We start from the raw sequence: 17,440 nt of genomic DNA on the forward strand, positions 1-17,440 counted from the left end.
TTCTTACAGAAGGTCTCTCTGTGGTCCGTCAGAGCAGATCTCCGAGCATCCAAATCCTTCACGGTCATTTTGTAAAAGTGGAGTAAACGGAGCTTTAAAACATTTGTGCAGATTCGTGACAGAGACTGACCTCCTTGCAATGGGGAAGGGAGGGTTGGGGGGGGAAGAAAATGTTTCAATTAACTGGATTTACATTTTTTTCTTAACACCCAAGAGATCCTTTTATTTTGAGCTTCATCTAACAGGCCAACAATGAAATCTTTCCTTTTAATACTAATCTTTTCTCTGCTTCTGCTTTAAAAAGATGGGTAGAATTTCTAAGCTTTATATTTCCTTGTTTTGCCCAGGAAGATTTTTTCCAAAGCCCAAGGGAAGTTTTGAGAGGGGGGTTCTTGGGAGGAGCTGCTGGAAGAAGCTGATGGCCAGAAGGCTCACAAATAATTGTAAATAAATTCATGAAAAGCCTAACTGGAATCTTTGTGGCCTTGCAAGCCTCCAAAAAGAGCAGGAAAGAGCCGCCCTTTTCACCCACACTCTGCCCCATCTGGTCTCTCTCATCTTCCACTGAGTTTTCCTTCCCACAACTGTGCTTTGGTCCTTGTTGAAATTCAGCCTGCTGGTTTCTTCCATTTTGTCTTATTAGGATATTTTTGAATTACAGTTCAATCTTCAGTATTCTGTATCCTCATCGAATAATCCTATTTTCTCGACTTTCTTCCACTTCATTTACACATCATGTTCAATGTCACTGTCTGTGCCTGGGCCTTTTCCATTTCTCTTTGCAGGAGAGCAGTGAGGACGTGGCCGTGAACTTCACAGAAGCGAAAGAGACGTTCCTAGATTGGGATCCACCAACCTTTAGCCAGGACTCCGTTCCAGAGAATTTGGAAATCGTGGCCCGGATGGAGAAGCAGCTTCCTGCACAAAGAGCCAATTAATTAATGAAAAACCAAATCGGTCAGCAGTGAGGGTCATACCTGGCCTTGAGTCAGAGACTTCTTCCCTGTACCTTTGAAGGTGAGTAAATAAATCATGGTTAAATCTTGGTTTGGAGAACAAGCATCCATTTTTTAAATCTTTATTTGGCAAATGAGCAATGCAGAAAAATTAGGTTATGCTCCCAAGGTGCTGCCTGAGAGCATAATGTAGTTTCATCGAGGACTATATGTTGAATGTAATTGGGCAGGCAGCACCTGCTCTTCTCTACACTCTTTCCAGAGTCTCAACATCCTTTTTGCATTGTGGCGACCAAAATTGAATGCAGTATTCCACGTGTGGCCTTACCAAGGCCTTATAAAGTGGTATTAACACTTCACGTGATCTTGATTCTATGCCTCTGTTAATGCAGCCTAGAACAGTGTTGGCTTTTTTTAGCAGCTGCTGCACACTGCTGGCTCATATTTAAATGGTTGTCCACTAGGACTCCAAGATCCCTCACAGTTACTACTATTGAATACTGTTCCACATATACTCTACCTGTGAATTTTGTTTTTCTTGCCTAAATTTAGAACTTTATTTTTTTAACCATTGAATTTCATTTTGTTAGATAGCGCCCAATGTTCAAGTTCGTCAAAATCCTTCTGTATTTTGCACCTATCTTCTAGACGAGTGTTGGCTATTTCTGCCAGTTTGGTGTCATCTGCAAATTTGATGAGTTCCCCATCTATCCCCTTGTCCAAGTCACTGATAAAGATGTTGAAGAGTATTGGGCCTAAAACAGAGCCTTGGGGTTCTCCACTGCAGTGTTCCCTCTAATTTTTTTTCGGTGTGGGCAGAAAAGTATAGTGTCTGAGCGGCAGTAGATAGATTAGATAGATAGATAGATAGATAGATAGATAGATAGATAGATAGATAGATAGATAGATAGATACGGTAGATAGATACGGTAGATAAATTCTGGGTATCTCTCCCCCTTTTCTCTCTTATTTGTTTCCCATTTCTCCCTCTTCCTCCCTTTTTCTCTCATTCTTTCCCTCTCTCACTTCTCTCTTTTTTCATCCCTGTCTCTTCCCCACTTCTCTCTCTCTCTGTCTCTCTCTGTGAACTCTTGAACCATTTCCAAAAACAGGTGAGGACTGGGGTTTTTTAATCTGTTATTATTTGGGTGCTTTTTACCATATGCTTTAAATCAAGAGTCACTTCTCTCTCTCTTTTGTTTCTCTCTCTTTCCTTTCATTGTCCGCCTCAATCATTTTATCATTTCTCTTTTTTCTTCCCTTTTTGATCTCATTTCTCTCTCTCTCTCTTCCTTCCTCTCTTCTCTCTCTTGCTTTCTTTCTTTCTCTCTCTTTCTCTCTCCCCCCTCTTGCCCCCTCTTTCTCTTTCCCCCTTCTTCCTACCTGTTTAACGTTGCTCTTGATGCGGGCTGCCGCCGTCTCGTACCAAAATTGGGCGGCTTGCAGTCCCCAGCATGGTGGTGGGGGAAGAGGTGAAGTTCGGCCCGTCACCCCTGGCTCCAATACCGGGATTGGGCGGCGGGGGCGGGCAGCCCCAAGCGCAGCAGCGGAAGAGGAGGCGAAGCTCGTTCTTCAGCCACACCGGGCCCGAGACTGGGCCCATCGCCCCCGGCTCCAGGGGGCAGCCCCACTGTGGCAGCGGGGGAGGGGGAGGTGAAGCCAGCTGCCCGGGGAAACGCCGCCGGGTCCTCTCCACCACCCAATCCCAGCACAATGACGGTGGCAACCCGCTCAAAGCTCAAAGCCCTGCCGGCAAAGGCTTTTCTTATTTTGAATACGTATTCCGAGTGGGCTAGCAGGGAGATAGGGAGCGCGCGCAAAACCGCCCGTGCGCCCCCGACATTGAATATCACCTTCCGCCGGCCCCGCCTCTCATGCAAACCCCCTTGCTGAGAGCCCGGGGCGAAAGTCCTCTCGGCAAATGTGAGGCGGGCAGGGCGTGCGCGCGTCACCGCTGAGAAGAACGGAGAGAGAACGAGAGTGAGTGAAAGCAACAGACAGCAAGATAGAGAGAAAGTGAGAAAGAGAGAGTGAGAGAAAGGGGGGAGAGAAAGAGATAGCAAGAGAGAGAGAACAAGAGAGAGAAAGAGCGTGAGAAACAAAACAAGAGAGAAAGAGTGAGAGAGAGAGAAAGCAAAAGAGACAGAAAGAAAACAAGAGAGAGAAAGTGAGAAGAAGAGAGAGAAAGAGGGGGAGAGAGAGAGAAAGAGAGAGGGGGGAGAGAGAGAAAGAGAGGGAGAAAGAGAGGGAAAGGGGGGAGAGATAGCAAGAGAGGGAGAGAGAAAGAGAGAGGGAAAGGGGGAGAGAGGGGGGAGAGAAAGAGGAGAGAAAGGAAGAGGAGAGAGAGAAAGGAAGAGAAAGAAAGAAAGAGGGATAGAAAGAGAGAGTGAGAGATGCTCAGTGAGCCTTTCTTTGAAGTTGCCTTTCTTTCTTTCTTTCTTTCTTTCTTTCTCTTTCTTTCTTTCTTGCTCTTTTTCTTTCTCTCTTTTACCTTTCCTTCCTCTATTTCTTTTCTTTCTCCTTCCTACCTTCTTCCCTCCCTCCCTCCAGTCCTTCCTCTCTTACTCTCCCCTTTCATAAGTTTCCTTGCTTCCTTCCTCTGTTCCTGTCCCTTCCCTCTTTCCTTCTTTCTTCCTTCCTTCCTTCCTTTCCTCCCTTCCTTTCCTCCCTCCATTTCTTGCTTTCCTTTTCCTTCCTCCCTTCTTTCCTCCCTCATTCCCTTCTTTCACTCCTTCCTCTCTTACTCTCCCCTTTCACACCTTTCTTTGCTTCTTTGCACCCTTCTTCTGTTCCTGTACCTTCCCTTTTTCCTTCCTTCCTTCCCACCCTCCGTCCATTCATTCACCCATTCCTCTCTTGATCGCCCCTTTTACGGCGCCGCTGACAGCTAGCTCCCCCCCCCCCCCACCGGGCCATGGAAAACTGGTCTAGCTGAAAGCCGGTCCCTGGTGCAAAAAAGGTTGGGGACCTCTGGTGTAGAATATACAGTCTCTATCATTTGTTCAAATCTCTTTCAAAATTTCATTTCTTTGATCTGTCTAATCATATATTCCCAATTTAAGTTGTGACAATCTTTTTGCGCATCCAGAAAAACAAGTGTGACTTTTTTCTCTGGATGAGCTTCATAATATTCTAATATATTTAATACTGTTGTTGTATTGTCTCTTATTTCTCTCATTTGGGAGAAAATTGTTTTGATCGGGGTGTATTATCTCATTTAAGATTTTCTTCATTTTTCCAGCAATGATAGGCATGAAAATTTTATAATCCACATTTAAAAGTGAGATTGGTCTCTAATTTTTAGTTTGACGTTCATCCATACCTTCTTTCTTAATTACTATCATATATGTTTCTCTCCATGAAATATACATCTTTGCCGCCAACAACACCTCATTATAGAGTTCTATAATTATTGCTTCTATTCATTTCTGTTTAAACTTAATCGAATTATTGGGGATCCTTTATTGGGAACGCTCTCTACATGGGGCTACCTTTGAAAAGTGTTCGGAAACTTCAGATCGTGCAGAATGCAGCTGCGAGAGCAGTCATGGGCTTCCCTAGGTATGCCCATGTTACACCAACACTCCGCAGTCTGCATTGCTTGCCAATCAATTTCCGGTCACAATTCAAAGTGTTGGTTATGACCTATAAAGCCCTTCATTGCATCGGACCAGAATATCTCCGAGACCGCCTTCTGCACGAATCCCAGCGACCGATTAGGTCCCACAGAGTGGGCCTTCTCCAGGTCCCGTCAACTAAACAATGTTGGTTGGCGGGCCCCAGGGGAAGAGCCTTCTCTGTGGCGGCCCCGACTCTCTGGAACCAGCTCCCCCCAGAGATTAGAACTGCCACTACCCTCCTTGCCTTTCTTCGGAGTCTTCGGAGAGGGGCGGCATACAAATCCAAATAATAAAATAAATAATAATAAAAATAAATAAACTCTTTAAAACCCACCTTTGTCGTCAGGCATGGGGGAACTGAAATAGCTCTCCCGGGCCTATATAATTTATGTATGGTATGTTTGTAGCTATGTCTGCTTAAAAATGGGGTTTTTTAACTATTTTAACTATTTTAAATTTTAAATTGTAAATTATTAGATTTGTCAGGAACTGTTTTTATTGTATTGTGAGCCGCCCCAAGTCTACAGAGAGGGGCGGCATACAAATAAATAAATACCGTATATACTCGAGTATAAGCCGACCCGAGTATAAGCCGAGGCACCAATTTTTGCCACAAAAACTGGGAAAACGTATTGACCCGAGTATAAGCCGAGGTTAGAAAATGCAGTGGCTACTGGTAACTTATAAAAATGGAAAACAATAAAATTACATTAATTGAGACATGTTTTAGAATATTTATTTTAAAGAAAACCAGTAAACTAGCTCTGTAAATTTAAAAGAGGGTAAACAAATTAACAATATTAACAATAAATTAAAAAGTAAAAAAAGTAGCTCGATCAGGAACAAAGCTAAAACCTAAGAGTTAAAATCCTTCAAAACTGGATTCCTTCTCATCATTAATTGGATTTACATTATTGTTCTGTTTTTATATATGCTGTGAGCCACCCTGAGTCCTTGGAGAGGGATTGCATACAAATCCAATTAAATAAATAAACAAACAAACAAACAAATAAGTGTATCCAAAGAAGAGCTTCAGCATTAGCTGCTGTGAGGTTATCAGCATAGAAAACCAAATAAATAGATAGATAGATAGATAGATAGATAGATAGATAGATAGATAGATAGATAGATATAGAAAGATAGACAGACAGACAGACAGACAGAAAAATAGATAGATAGATAGATAGATAGATAGATAGATAGATAGATAGATAGATAGATAGATAGAAATAGATAGATAGATAGATAGATATAGATAGATAGAAAGATAGATAGACAGACAGACAGAAAAATAGATAGATAGATAGATAGATAGATAGATAGATAGATAGATAGATAGATAGATAGAAATAGACAGACAGACAGACAGATAGAAAAATAGATAGATAGATAGATAGATAGATAGAAATAGATACAGATAGATAGATATAGATAGATAGATAGATAGATAGATAGATAGATAGAAAGAAAAATAGTTAGATAGAAAAATAGATAGATAGAAATAGATACAGATAGATAGATAGATGATAGATAGATAGATAGATAGATAGATAGATAGATAGACAGATAGATATAGATAGAAAGATAGACAGACAGACAGACAGATAGAAAAATAGATAGATAGATAGATAGATAGATAGATAGATAGATAGAAAGAAATAGATACAGATAGATAGAAAAATAGATAGATAGAAAGATAGACAGATAGAAAAAGAATTCCTGTCTAGCTCTGCCTCATAACACATTATTAGATCCTATCCAAGCAAGGACAGCAACTACCACAAAATACCATTTTTTAAACAGTTTAAATCCTTTCAAAGGAGGGGGAGGAGAATCTGACAGCAGGGGCCCTTTTTAATCCGACTCACCATTGCAAATGGCTGCCTTCTTTGCTTGAGCTAGGGAGAGGAACTACGGCGTGCCAGAGGGGACAAAAGCTGGTGCCTCCTCGCTCTGGCTCAAGCAATGGCGCCCTCGTGTGGTGACTTTGTCAATGACCCGAGTATAAGCCGAGGCTGTGTTTTTCAGCCCATTTTTGGGGCTAAAAAACTCGGCTTATACTCGAGTATATACGGTAAATACATTTTGTGACACACTACATTTCTGAAAAGGAAATACTTGTTTCTACTTCTTTCTCCTTCCAACAGAGTATAAAAGATTGTGACCAAACATTTACTTGCAAGACAATTGCCACAGATACTCGAAATTCAGCCTAAGGCAGCAACTGCCACAAACCATGGAGCCTGGAAAAATCTGGAATCTCCCACCAGAAACAAGCAGCACCCAAAAAAACCACCAAAGAACCCATGAATGCTTAAATTGTGGGAAATCCTTTGCTCATAAGTCCCGCCTTTTGACCCACAGGAAGGTCCATGTGAAAAGTAGTTCCACTCAATATTTGGAGGGTGAGATATCTTTCTCTGGAAAAAACTCCAAAGATCTCAGAAGCTTCCCAAAACTAAAACCCTATAAATGTGAAGAATGTGACTCATGCTTTCAGAAAAAGTCAGACCTCCTTAAACATCAGCACATCCACACCGGAGAGAAACCATATCAATGTCTGGTATGCGGGAAATCTTTTAATCAAAAAGGAAGTCTTAAAATCCATGAGAGAATCCACACAGGGGAGAAACCTTACAGGTGTTGGGAATGTGGGAAGAGCTTTTCTCAGCATTCAAGTCTTTGGCGCCATGAGAAGATTCATGCAGGAATCAAGTCTTACAAGTGCTTTGAGTGTGGAAAATGCTTCACCGAGAGTTCAGGTCTGTGGGTACATAAGAAAATACACGGAGGAGAGAAAAACGAAAAGTGCCTCGAATGCGGCAAATGTTTTACCCACAAATCATCCCTGGTGGTACATCAGAAGCGTCACACTGAAGAGAGACCTTATGAATGCCCAGAATGTGAGAAACGATTTCTGCATTTTGGTGAACTTCGGAGACACCAGAATTGGCACAAAGGGGACCTACCCCATAAATGTGGGGAGTGTGGGAAAAGTTTCATGTCGCCAGCCCAAGTTCAGATTCATCAGAGAATTCACACGGGGGAGAAACCCTACAAATGTGAGGAGTGTGAGAAATGCTTTTCCCGAAAACAAAACCTTGTATGCCATCAGAGGGTCCACACAGGAGAGAGGCGATACAAATGCCTAGAATGTGGAAAATGCTTTGGAAACAAGGGAACCCTGTGGAACCATCAGAAAATCCACACAGGGGAGAAGCCACATCAATGCATCGACTGTGGAAAGTTTTATCGTACCATACCAGAACTTAGAAATCATGGGAAAATTCACACGGGGGAAAGAAATTACAAATGTTTGGACTGTGGGAGATCATTTGCTCATTCATCAAACCTTAGAAATCACATCCTAACCCATACCGGAGAGAAACCTCACAAATGCCCAGAGTGCGATAAATGTTTTTCACGGAAAGATTATCTTGTGATGCATCAGCGACTCCACACTGGAGAAAAACCATATCAATGTCTACAGTGTGGGAAATGTTTTGCCCAACCTTCAGCACTTCGCATACACACCAGAAGTCACACAGGATACAGGCCTCATAAGTGCACAGAATGTGAGAAAGCTTTTCTTAGCAAATCACATCTAAAAAAGCACCAGAAAGTCCACAGCAGAGATAAATCTCTTCAGCTGTGAACAATGTTGGGAGCCCTTTTTTCAAAACATCTTAAACGTTTACCAGGAACTTTATACAGTGATAAAAGGGAATACAGTGGTACCTCGAGATACGAGTTTAATTCGTTCCGGACCTGGGCTCTTAAGTCGAGCAGCTCTTATCTCGAACGACTTTTCCCCATAGGAATTAATGTAAATAATTTTAATTGGTTCCAGCCCTCAAAAAACTCACAAAGTTAGTCTAAATTATGCAGAAAGACATGTTTTTAATGAAGAAATGTACATGTACATATAAATGAATAATGAAGTTTCTTTCACTTAACTTGTAAACATTCTTAAACTTTTAAATTTACATATGTTCAACTTCTCTGCCACCCAATCCTGTAGGACAGAGGTCCCCAACCCTTTTTGCACCAGGGACCGGCTTTAAGCGATCAAGAGAGGAATGGGTGAATGAATGGACGGAGGGTGGGAAGGAAGGAAGGAAAGAGGGAAGGGACAGGAACAGAGGAAGGAAGCAAGGAAACTTATGAAAGGGGAGAGTAAGAGAGGAATGAGTGAAGGGAGGGAGGGAAGAAGGTGGAAAGGAGAAAGAAAAGAAGAAATAGAGGAAGGGAAGGTAAAAGAGAGAAAGAAAAAGAGCAAGAAAGAAAGCTGCAAGCACCCCCCCGAGCCCCCCAGGCCGGCTGCAACCTTTTAAAACACGCGCGCCGCTTCGCAGCTGTCTCCTGAAGCCGAACGCGGAAGTTAGCGTTTGGCTTCAGGAGACAGCTCCTTGGCGCTTGTATCTCGAATTTGGGCTTGTAAGTAGAACAAAAATATCTCTCCCCTCCCAGCTCTTATCTCGAGTTGCTCTTAAGTAGAGCAGCTCTTATGTCGGGGTTCCACTGTACAGGGTTCCCTCGATTTTCGCAGGTCCGAACTTCACGAAAAGTCTATACCATGATTTTTCAAAAATATTAATTAAAAAATACTTTGCGTTTTTTTCCCTATACTGTACCATGGTTTTTCACGCCAGACATCATATGTCATCACCAAACTTTCATCCGCCTTTAATAATTTTTTTTTAAATAAACATTAATAAATATACATGGTGAGTAATAATCTAAATGGTTGCTAAGGGAATGGGAAATTGTAATTTAGGGGTTTAAAGTGTTAAGGAAAGCTTTGTGATACTGTTCATAGCAAAAAACAGTGTATTTACGTCCGCATTTCTACTTCGCGGAAATTCGACTTTCGTGGGCAGTCTCGGAACGCATCCCCCACGAAAATTGAGGGAACACTGTATTGTACAATTATTTGGTGTGAGTGAAAATGTTTTTCCTACTGAAGCAAAAGAACTTCAAAGAGTACACAATGAGGGGTGGGACAAAGGAAGAAGATACAAAATGACGAGTAGAATCCAAGACCAAGCTACAAGAAATAAATTGGAATCGCTGTATAATATGTAATTAGATATTTTGCTCTTGGCTTATAGTGGTTTATATAAGAAACACTCCCGATGTGGTGGGGTATGTGTGTGTCGGGGTGGTAGGCAATTTTTTTCACTATGCACTGTTTTATGTTGTGTGTATATTAGCCTTGTTAAAAAATAAATAAAAATACAGTGGTACCTCATGATACGAACTTAATTGGTTCCAGGAGGAGGTTTGTAAGGTGAAAAGTTCGTAAGACGAAACAATGTTTCCCATCGGAATCAATGTAAAAGCAAATAATGCGTGCAAATCCTTCAGGAAAATCTCAAACTTTAGAAGGGAGGCGAACAGAGGGCAGGGAGGAGCAGCTAAAGGGGGCGGGTGGAAGAAGCAAGGCTAGGCTAAAGGGTGAGTGAGAAAGAAGAAAGGCAAGGGGGCGCCCCTCCCTTTTCTTTCTTCAAAAGACACTCTTTCAGTGCCGCCCCTCTCCGAAGACTCGGGGCGGCTCACAACAGTGAAAACAAATCATAATAATCCAATTAATTAAAATATTTAAAGATTTTAAAAAACCCATATACTAACAGACACACACACAAGCATACCATGTATAAATTAAACGTGCCCAGGGGGAGATGTTCAATTTCCCCATGCCTGACAGCAAAGGTGGGTTTTGAGGAGTTTACGGAAGGCAGGAAGAGTAGGGGCAGTTCTGATCTCCGGGGGGAGTTGGTTCCAGAGAGCCGGTGCCGCCACAGAGAAGGCTCTTCCCCTGGGGCCCGCCAACCGACATTGTTTAGTGGACGGGACCCGGAGAAGGCCAACTCTGTGGGACCTAATCGGTCGCTGGGATTCGTGCGGCAGAAGGCAGTCTCGGAGATATTCTGGTCCGATGCCATGAAGGGCTTTAAAGGTCATAACCAACACTTTGAATTGTGACCGGAAACTGATCGGCAGCCAATGCAGACTGCGGAGTGATGGTGAAACATGGGCATACCTAGGTAAGCCCATGACTGCTCTCGCAGCTGCATTCTGCACGATCTGAAGTTTCCGAACACTTTTCAAAGGTAGCCCCATGTAGAGAGCATTACAGTAGTCAAATGTTTTGTAGAGTACAGGAAATCCTTGACCTATGACCACAACTTGGAATGGATTTCCAGTCATACGTGCCATTAGTTATAAGTCAAGAAACCAGGTATTTCTCTTAATTTTTACTAGAATGTGTTGATCAATGAGGAGAACTGAAAATTTAGAGGGGAGGAAATGGGGCGAATGAATCTGGTGGTTTATTTAATGATGAAAAAAATGATGTTAAATTTTCTGGGTGAGGATGAAAAGGGAAAGTTTACTTTTTCCTATTTTATTTTTGGAATGAGTATTTCTCCTTTTTTCCATTGTTTTTTTTCATGTATTCACAATATTTGTACTAACTTTCTTTCTGTGCATATAATCCTTAATAAAATTATTGTTTAACATAATCAAGAGGGCCTTTTGGTTTTGCAACCTGCATCAAGATGGAGTCGGCCACCGTTAAACAGGTAGGAAGAGGGAGGAGAGAGAAAGAGGGGAGAGAGAGAAAGGGGGCAAGTGGGGGGAAAGATTTCAGCTCAAAGCCCCACAGAGCTGCTGCCGCCGCCTCCCACCTTCCATCCCAGTGCAGCTCAGGGAAAGGGCAGAAGTGCCTGATGGGCGCCGCCATCTTTCCTTGAAGTGGCGGGGGCAAAGTGGAATGGGGAGCGCGCGGTTTTTCAAATGAAGAAAAACCTTGTCGCTCCCCGCCCCCAACTCCGACGCCTAGCTTAGCTAGGCACCCTTAGAAAAGGCTGCGCAGGGGGGGGTATTTTTCAGTGCGCACCTGTGCACGGGCACACCTTAAAGGGAACAGTGCTCCACTGCATACACCCCTCCATGTAGATGCAGTTCGATTGAGCACTACATGTTGAGTGCGGTTGGTTAGACAGTTTTGGATCCATCTGGTGGTGTTGCTATCCATCCCACACTTCTCTACTTATGGGTATTTTTTTCCCCTTTCAACATACATTCAAACAATGCAGTATATCATCTAATTATCCATAAATAAAATGCAGTATTTTGTTAGAAATTGACATCGATCATCAAAAAGGTTGCAGTTTTTCTACTTTTGTCATCCACTACATACGTTTTCTTTTGATTAAATTCCCTCCTTGATGTTCCTTCAAAAAATATGACAACAATCATAATTCTCACTTATTAACCATTATGTCATAGTACTTCCTTCCTTTTTTAATACATTTTTATAAACTAAGAAGACCTTGTATAACCAATCAAATATTAGCAAAGAAAAATAAAAAAACAAAGCATAATAACACAAAAATTTCAGACTTCTTCCCGCCTCTAAATAGTACATTTCTCAAATTGTTAAGATTATTCCAACCCATTAACCAATTAATGCTTATCTACATTTCATATTGAATTGTTAATCTTAAATATAGAATAGAATAGAATTTTATTGGCCAAGTGTGATTGGACACACAAGGAATGTGTCTAGGTGCATATGCTCTCAGCATATATAAAATAAAATATCAATCAATTTCAATCATTTTAAGAAAAGAAAAAAAGTTTCTAAATATTCTCTAGTTTCACTCAGTCTTTAATAATCTAAATCAGTATTTTATTATAATCAATAATAATACCAATGATCTATTCCTAAATTCATATATCTAATTTTAAAAATAGTTAAAATTAAACAAAACAATTAAGAAATATTCCAAACTTAATCAACCCTTCTCAAAGTCTAGTTTCTTTAATCTGAGCAGAGCTCAGTAGTAGTAGGTTATGGTCTACTTTGTCAAATGCCTTACTTTGTCAAAGTCCAAGTAAACCACATCAACAGCATTCCTCTGGTCCATTAATTTTGTCACTTTGTCAAAGAATGCTATAAGATTAGGCTGGCATGATCTGTTTTTGACAAACCCATGTTGGCTTTTGGTTATTATTTTGTTTGCTTCTAGGTGTTTGTTGACACGTTGCTTGATTAAAATTCTCTAATTCTCTTTCCTGTTTTAGAGTCATGTTTTGCGCTATCATTTTGGTTTTGGGTTTATTAATTTTAAGGCCTGCTATTTCTCCATATTTCTCTATTTCCCTTAATAAAATTTGTCCTATCTCATTTGACTCTTCAATAAAAAAAAAGGCTTGAATTTTGTACTCTTCCTTCTTAATCCTAGTTCCTTTAATTTCTTTATTTTATCTAATCTTAATAAAAAATCTGGTGTAAAAATGAAAAGCAGAGGTGATAAAGGTCATCTCTGACGGACTTCTTTTTGTATTTTGAATGGTCTTGTGATGTCTCTGTTTATCATTTTGCTCGCTTCTTGTGTAGAATATACAGTCTCTATCATTTTTTCAAATCTCTTTCCAAATTTCATTTCTTTGATCTGTCTAATCATATATTCCCAATTTAAGTTATCAAAATCTTTTTGCGCATCCAGAAAAACAAGTGTGACTTTTTTCTCTGGATAAGCTTCATAATATTCTAATATATTTAATACTGTTGTTGTATTGTCTCTGGTTTGTCTTATTTGGGAGAAAATTGTTTTGATCGGGGTGTATTATCTCATTTAAGATTTTCTTCATTTTTCCAGCAATGATAGGCATGAAAATTTTATAATCCACATTTAAAAGTGAGATTGGCCTCTAATTTTTAGTTTGACGTTCATCCATACCTTCTTTCTTAATTACTGTCATATATGTTTCTCTCCATAACAGATACATCTTTGCCGCCAACAACACCTCATTATAGAGTTCTATAATTATTGCTTCTATTCATTTCTGTTTAAACTTAATCGAATTATTGGGGATCCTTTATTGGGGATTTTGTGACACACTACATTTCTGAAAAGGAAATACTTGTTTCTACTTCTTTCTCCTTCCAACAGAGCATAAAATATTGTGACCAAACATTTACTTGCAAGACAATTTCCACAAATAGTCGAAATTCAGCCTAACGCAGCAACTGCCACAAACCATGGAGCCTGGAAAAATCTGGAATCTCCCACCAGAAACAAGCAGCACCCAAACAAACCACCAAAGAACCCATGAATGCTTAGTGTGTGGGAAATCCTTTGCTCATAGGTCCCGCCTTTTGACCCACAGGGAGGTCCATGTGAAAAGTAGTTCCACTCAATATTTGGAGGGTGAGAAATCTTTCTCTGGAAAAAACTCCAAAGATCTCAGAAGCTTCCCAAAACTAAAACCCTATAAATGTGAAGAATGTGACTCATGCTTTCAGCAAAAGTCAAACCTCCTTAAACATCAGCACATCCACACCGGAGAGAAACCATATCAATGTCTGGTATGCGGGAAATCTTTTAATCAAAAAGGAAGTCTTAAAATCCATGAGAGAATCCACACAGGGGAGAAACCTTACAGGTGTTGGGAATGTGGGAAGAGCTTTTCTCAGCATTCAAGTCTTTGGCGTCATGAGAAGATTCATGCAGTAATAAAACCGTACAAGTGCTTTGAGTGTGGAAAATGTTTCACCCAGAGTTCAGGTCTGTGGGTACATAAGAAAATACACGGAGGAGAGAAAAACGAAAAGTGCCTTGAATGCGGCAAATGTTTTACCCAGAAATCATCCCTGGTGGTACATCAGAAGCGTCACACTGGAGAGAGACCTTATGAATGCCCAGAATGTGAGAAACGATTTCTGCATTTTCGTGAACTTCGGAGACACCAGAATTGGCACAAAGGGGACCTACCCCATAAATGTGGGGAGTGTGGGAAAAGTTTCATGTCGCCAGCCCAAGTTCAGATTCATCAGAGAATTCACACGGGGGAGAAACCCTACAAATGTGAAGAGTGTGAGAAATGCTTTTCCCGAAAACAAAACCTTGTATGCCATCAGAGGGTCCACACAGGAGAGAGGCGATACAAATGCCTAGAATGTGGAAAATGCCTTGGAGACAAGAGGGCCCTGTGGAACCATCACAAAATCCACACAGGGGAGAAGCCACATCAATGCATCGACTGTGGAAGGTTTTATCGTACCATAACAGACCTTAGAAATCATGGGAAAATTCACACGGGGGAAAGAAATTACAAATGTTTGGACTGTGGGAGAACATTTGCTCATTCATCAAACCTTAGAAATCACATCCTAACCCATACCGGAGAGAAACCTCACAAATGCCCAGAGTGCGATAAATGTTTTTCACGGAAAGATTATCTTGTGATGCATCAGCGACTCCACACTGGAGAAAAACCCTATCAATGTCTACAGTGTGGGAAATGTTTTGCCCAACCTTCAGCACTTCGCATACACACCAGAAGTCACACAGGATACAGGCCTCATAAGTGCACAGAGTGTGAGAAAGCTTTTCCTAGCAAATCACATCTAAAAAAGCACCAGAAAGTCCACAGCAGAGATAAATCCCTTCAGCTGTGAACAATGTTGGGAGCCCTTTTTTTCAAAACATCTTAAACGTTTACCAGGAACTTCATACAGTGATAAAAGGGAAGTAGAGATGCGGAAGTAAATACACTATTTTTGGCTATGAACAGTATCCCAAGCCTTCCCTTAACACTTTAAACCCCTAAATTGCAATTTCCCAGTCCCTTAGCAACCATTTAGATTATTACTCACCATTTGTTTATTTAGTAAAGTTTATTTTAAAAAATGTTTTTTAAAGGCAGACGAAAGTTTGGCAATGACATATGACGTCATCGGGCGGGAAAAACCGTGGTATAGGGGGGGAAACTGCGAAGTATTTTTAATTAATATTTTTTAAAAACCGTGGTATAGACGTTCCGCGAAGTTCGAGCCCGCGAAAATTGAGGGAACACTACCACGGTTTTTCACGCCAGACGTCATATGTCATCGTCAAACTTTTGTCCGTCTTTAATAAATATTTTTTTTAATAAACTTTAATAAATATACATGGTGAGTAATAATCTAAATGGTTGCTAATGGAATGGGAAATTGTAATTTAGGGGTTTAAAGTGTTAAGGGAAGGCTTGTGATACTGTTCATAGCCAAAAACAGTGTATTTACGTCCGCATTTCTACTTTGCGGAAATTCGACTTTCGCAGGCAGTCTCGGAACGCATCCCCCACGAAAATTGAGGGAACACTGTATTGTACAATTATTTGGTGTGAGTGAAAATGTCTTTCCTACTGAAGCAAAAGAACTTCAAAGAGTACACAATGAGGGGTGGGACAAAGGAAGAAGATACAGTAGGATGAGTAGAATCCAAGACCAAGCTACAAGAAATAAATTGGAATCACTGTATAATATGTAATTAGATATTTTGCTCTTGGCGTATAGTGGTTTATATAAGAAACACTCCCGATATGGTGGGGTATGTGTGTGTCGGGGTGGTAGGCAATTTTTTTCACTATGCACTGTTTTATGTTGTGTGTATATTAGCCTTGTTAAAAAATAAATAAAAATACAGTGGTACCTCATGATACGAACTTAATTGGTTCCAGGAGGAGGTTTGTAAGGTGAAAAGTTCGTAAGACGAAACAATGTTTCCCATCGGAATCAATGTAAAAGCAAATAATGCGTGCAAATCCTTCAGGAAAATCCCAAACTTTAGAAGGGAGGCGAACAGAGGGCAGGGAGGAGCAGCTAAAGGGGGCGGGTGGAAGAAGCAAGGCTAGGCTAAAGGGTGAGTGGGAAGGAAGAAAGGCAAGGGGGTGCCCCTCCCTTTTCTTTCTTCAAAAGACACCCTTTCAGTGCCTCTGCAAGCACGCTGTTCTCTCCAAAGTCTTTCCCCCTGCAAGCCGCCCCTCCCTTTTCTTTCTTCAAAAAAGGGGGGGAAAAGAAACCCCTTCATCCCAGCAGCAGCGGCTTGGGTTCGTAAGGTGAAAATAGTTCAGAAGAAGAGGCAAAAAAATCTTAAACACTGGGTTCGTATCGTGAAAAGTTCGTTAGAAGAGGCGTTCATAAGATGAGGTACCACTGTAATTTTTTTTTTTAAAGAATACACAATGAGGCAAAAGGGTGTAAATGTTGGGATTGTGAGAATATTTTACTCTCAAAACCAACTATAAACATCCCAGAGTGAATAGACAAAAGAGTTATAAGTGTATGGGGAGTAGATATAATGTTTTGTATAGTACAGGAAATCCTGGACCTATGACCACAACTTGGAATGGATTTCCAGTCATACGTGCCATTAGTTATAAGTCAAGAAACCAGGTATTTCTCTTAATTTTTACTAGAATGTGTTAATGAATGAGGAGAACTGAAAATTTAGAGGGGAGGAAATGGGGCGAATGAATCTGGTGGTTTATTTAATGATTAAAAAAATTGTTCTTAAATTTTCTGCGTGAGGATGAAAAGGGAAAGTTTACTTTTTCCTATTATATTTTTGGAATGAGTATTTCTCCTTTTTTCCATTGTTTTTTTTTTTCATATATTCACAATATTTGTACTAACTTTCTTTCTGTGCATATAATCCTTAATAAAATTATTGTTTAAAATAATCAAGAGGTCTTTTTTCAGTAGATGGTCTTGGTGGCTCAAAACAGTCAAGATGGCAGCCAGATTGTGCCATACTATACAGCCAAAGTGGATTGAGGAAATGGCTCTTGGAACTTCCCTGGATCAGGAAATGGGAGGCTCTTTCTGTTTATGGATTTAAGGCTGTTTAGGAAGAAGGTCGAGTCCACGGAAGGTCAACTGAGAGCCTCTTGGTCTGGACACCTAGTTCCTCAGAAGTAGATCACAATCTCCTAATCCACAAATGAGAAAAAAAATGGGATAGATTATAGCACAAGTACTTGGCTTACCCAACGAGTTGTCCTCAACAGATCCAAATCCACATGGAAGGA

At 40.7% G+C, this 17,440-nt stretch overlaps 2 protein-coding genes across 4 annotated transcripts in view; both read left to right on the forward strand.

Moving 5' to 3' along the window:
- LOC139159832 (zinc finger protein 665-like) overlaps nucleotides 1-17,440 on the forward strand; it is a 161,432-nt gene that overhangs the window by 330 nt on the left and 143,662 nt on the right. The window contains exon 2 of one of the 2 annotated variants that reach the window (XM_070737248.1): nucleotides 786-893. The gene's annotated coding sequence lies outside the window, so the exon portion shown is untranslated. Of the gene's footprint in view, nucleotides 1-283; nucleotides 894-17,440 lie in introns of those variants that run through there. The other variant, XM_070737247.1, reaches the window with a different exon arrangement.
- On the forward strand, nucleotides 884-17,089 carry LOC139159834 (zinc finger protein 569-like). 2 transcript variants are annotated; one of them, XM_070737254.1, is made up of 2 exons: nucleotides 884-1,017; nucleotides 13,540-17,089. In XM_070737254.1, the coding sequence occupies exon 2, from the start codon at nucleotides 13,629-13,631 to the stop codon at nucleotides 15,045-15,047; it is 1,419 nt and encodes a 472-aa protein (XP_070593355.1). In that variant the 5' UTR covers nucleotides 884-1,017; nucleotides 13,540-13,628; the 3' UTR covers nucleotides 15,048-17,089. The 2 variants fall into 2 exon arrangements, with proteins under 2 accessions (XP_070593355.1, XP_070593354.1); XM_070737253.1 differs by lacking the exon at nucleotides 13,540-17,089 and adding an exon at nucleotides 6,724-8,437.

This window comes from Erythrolamprus reginae, chromosome 2, assembly GCF_031021105.1.
Source record: "Erythrolamprus reginae isolate rEryReg1 chromosome 2, rEryReg1.hap1, whole genome shotgun sequence".
In the NCBI taxonomy this organism is placed as follows: Eukaryota; Metazoa; Chordata; class Lepidosauria; order Squamata; family Dipsadidae; genus Erythrolamprus; species Erythrolamprus reginae.

What these genes read in the sequence shown, in the direction of transcription:
- LOC139159834 (XM_070737254.1), top strand. Translation starts at nt 13,629, where the DNA reads ATGGAGCCTGGAAAAATCTGGAATCTCCCACCAGAAACAAGCAGCACC.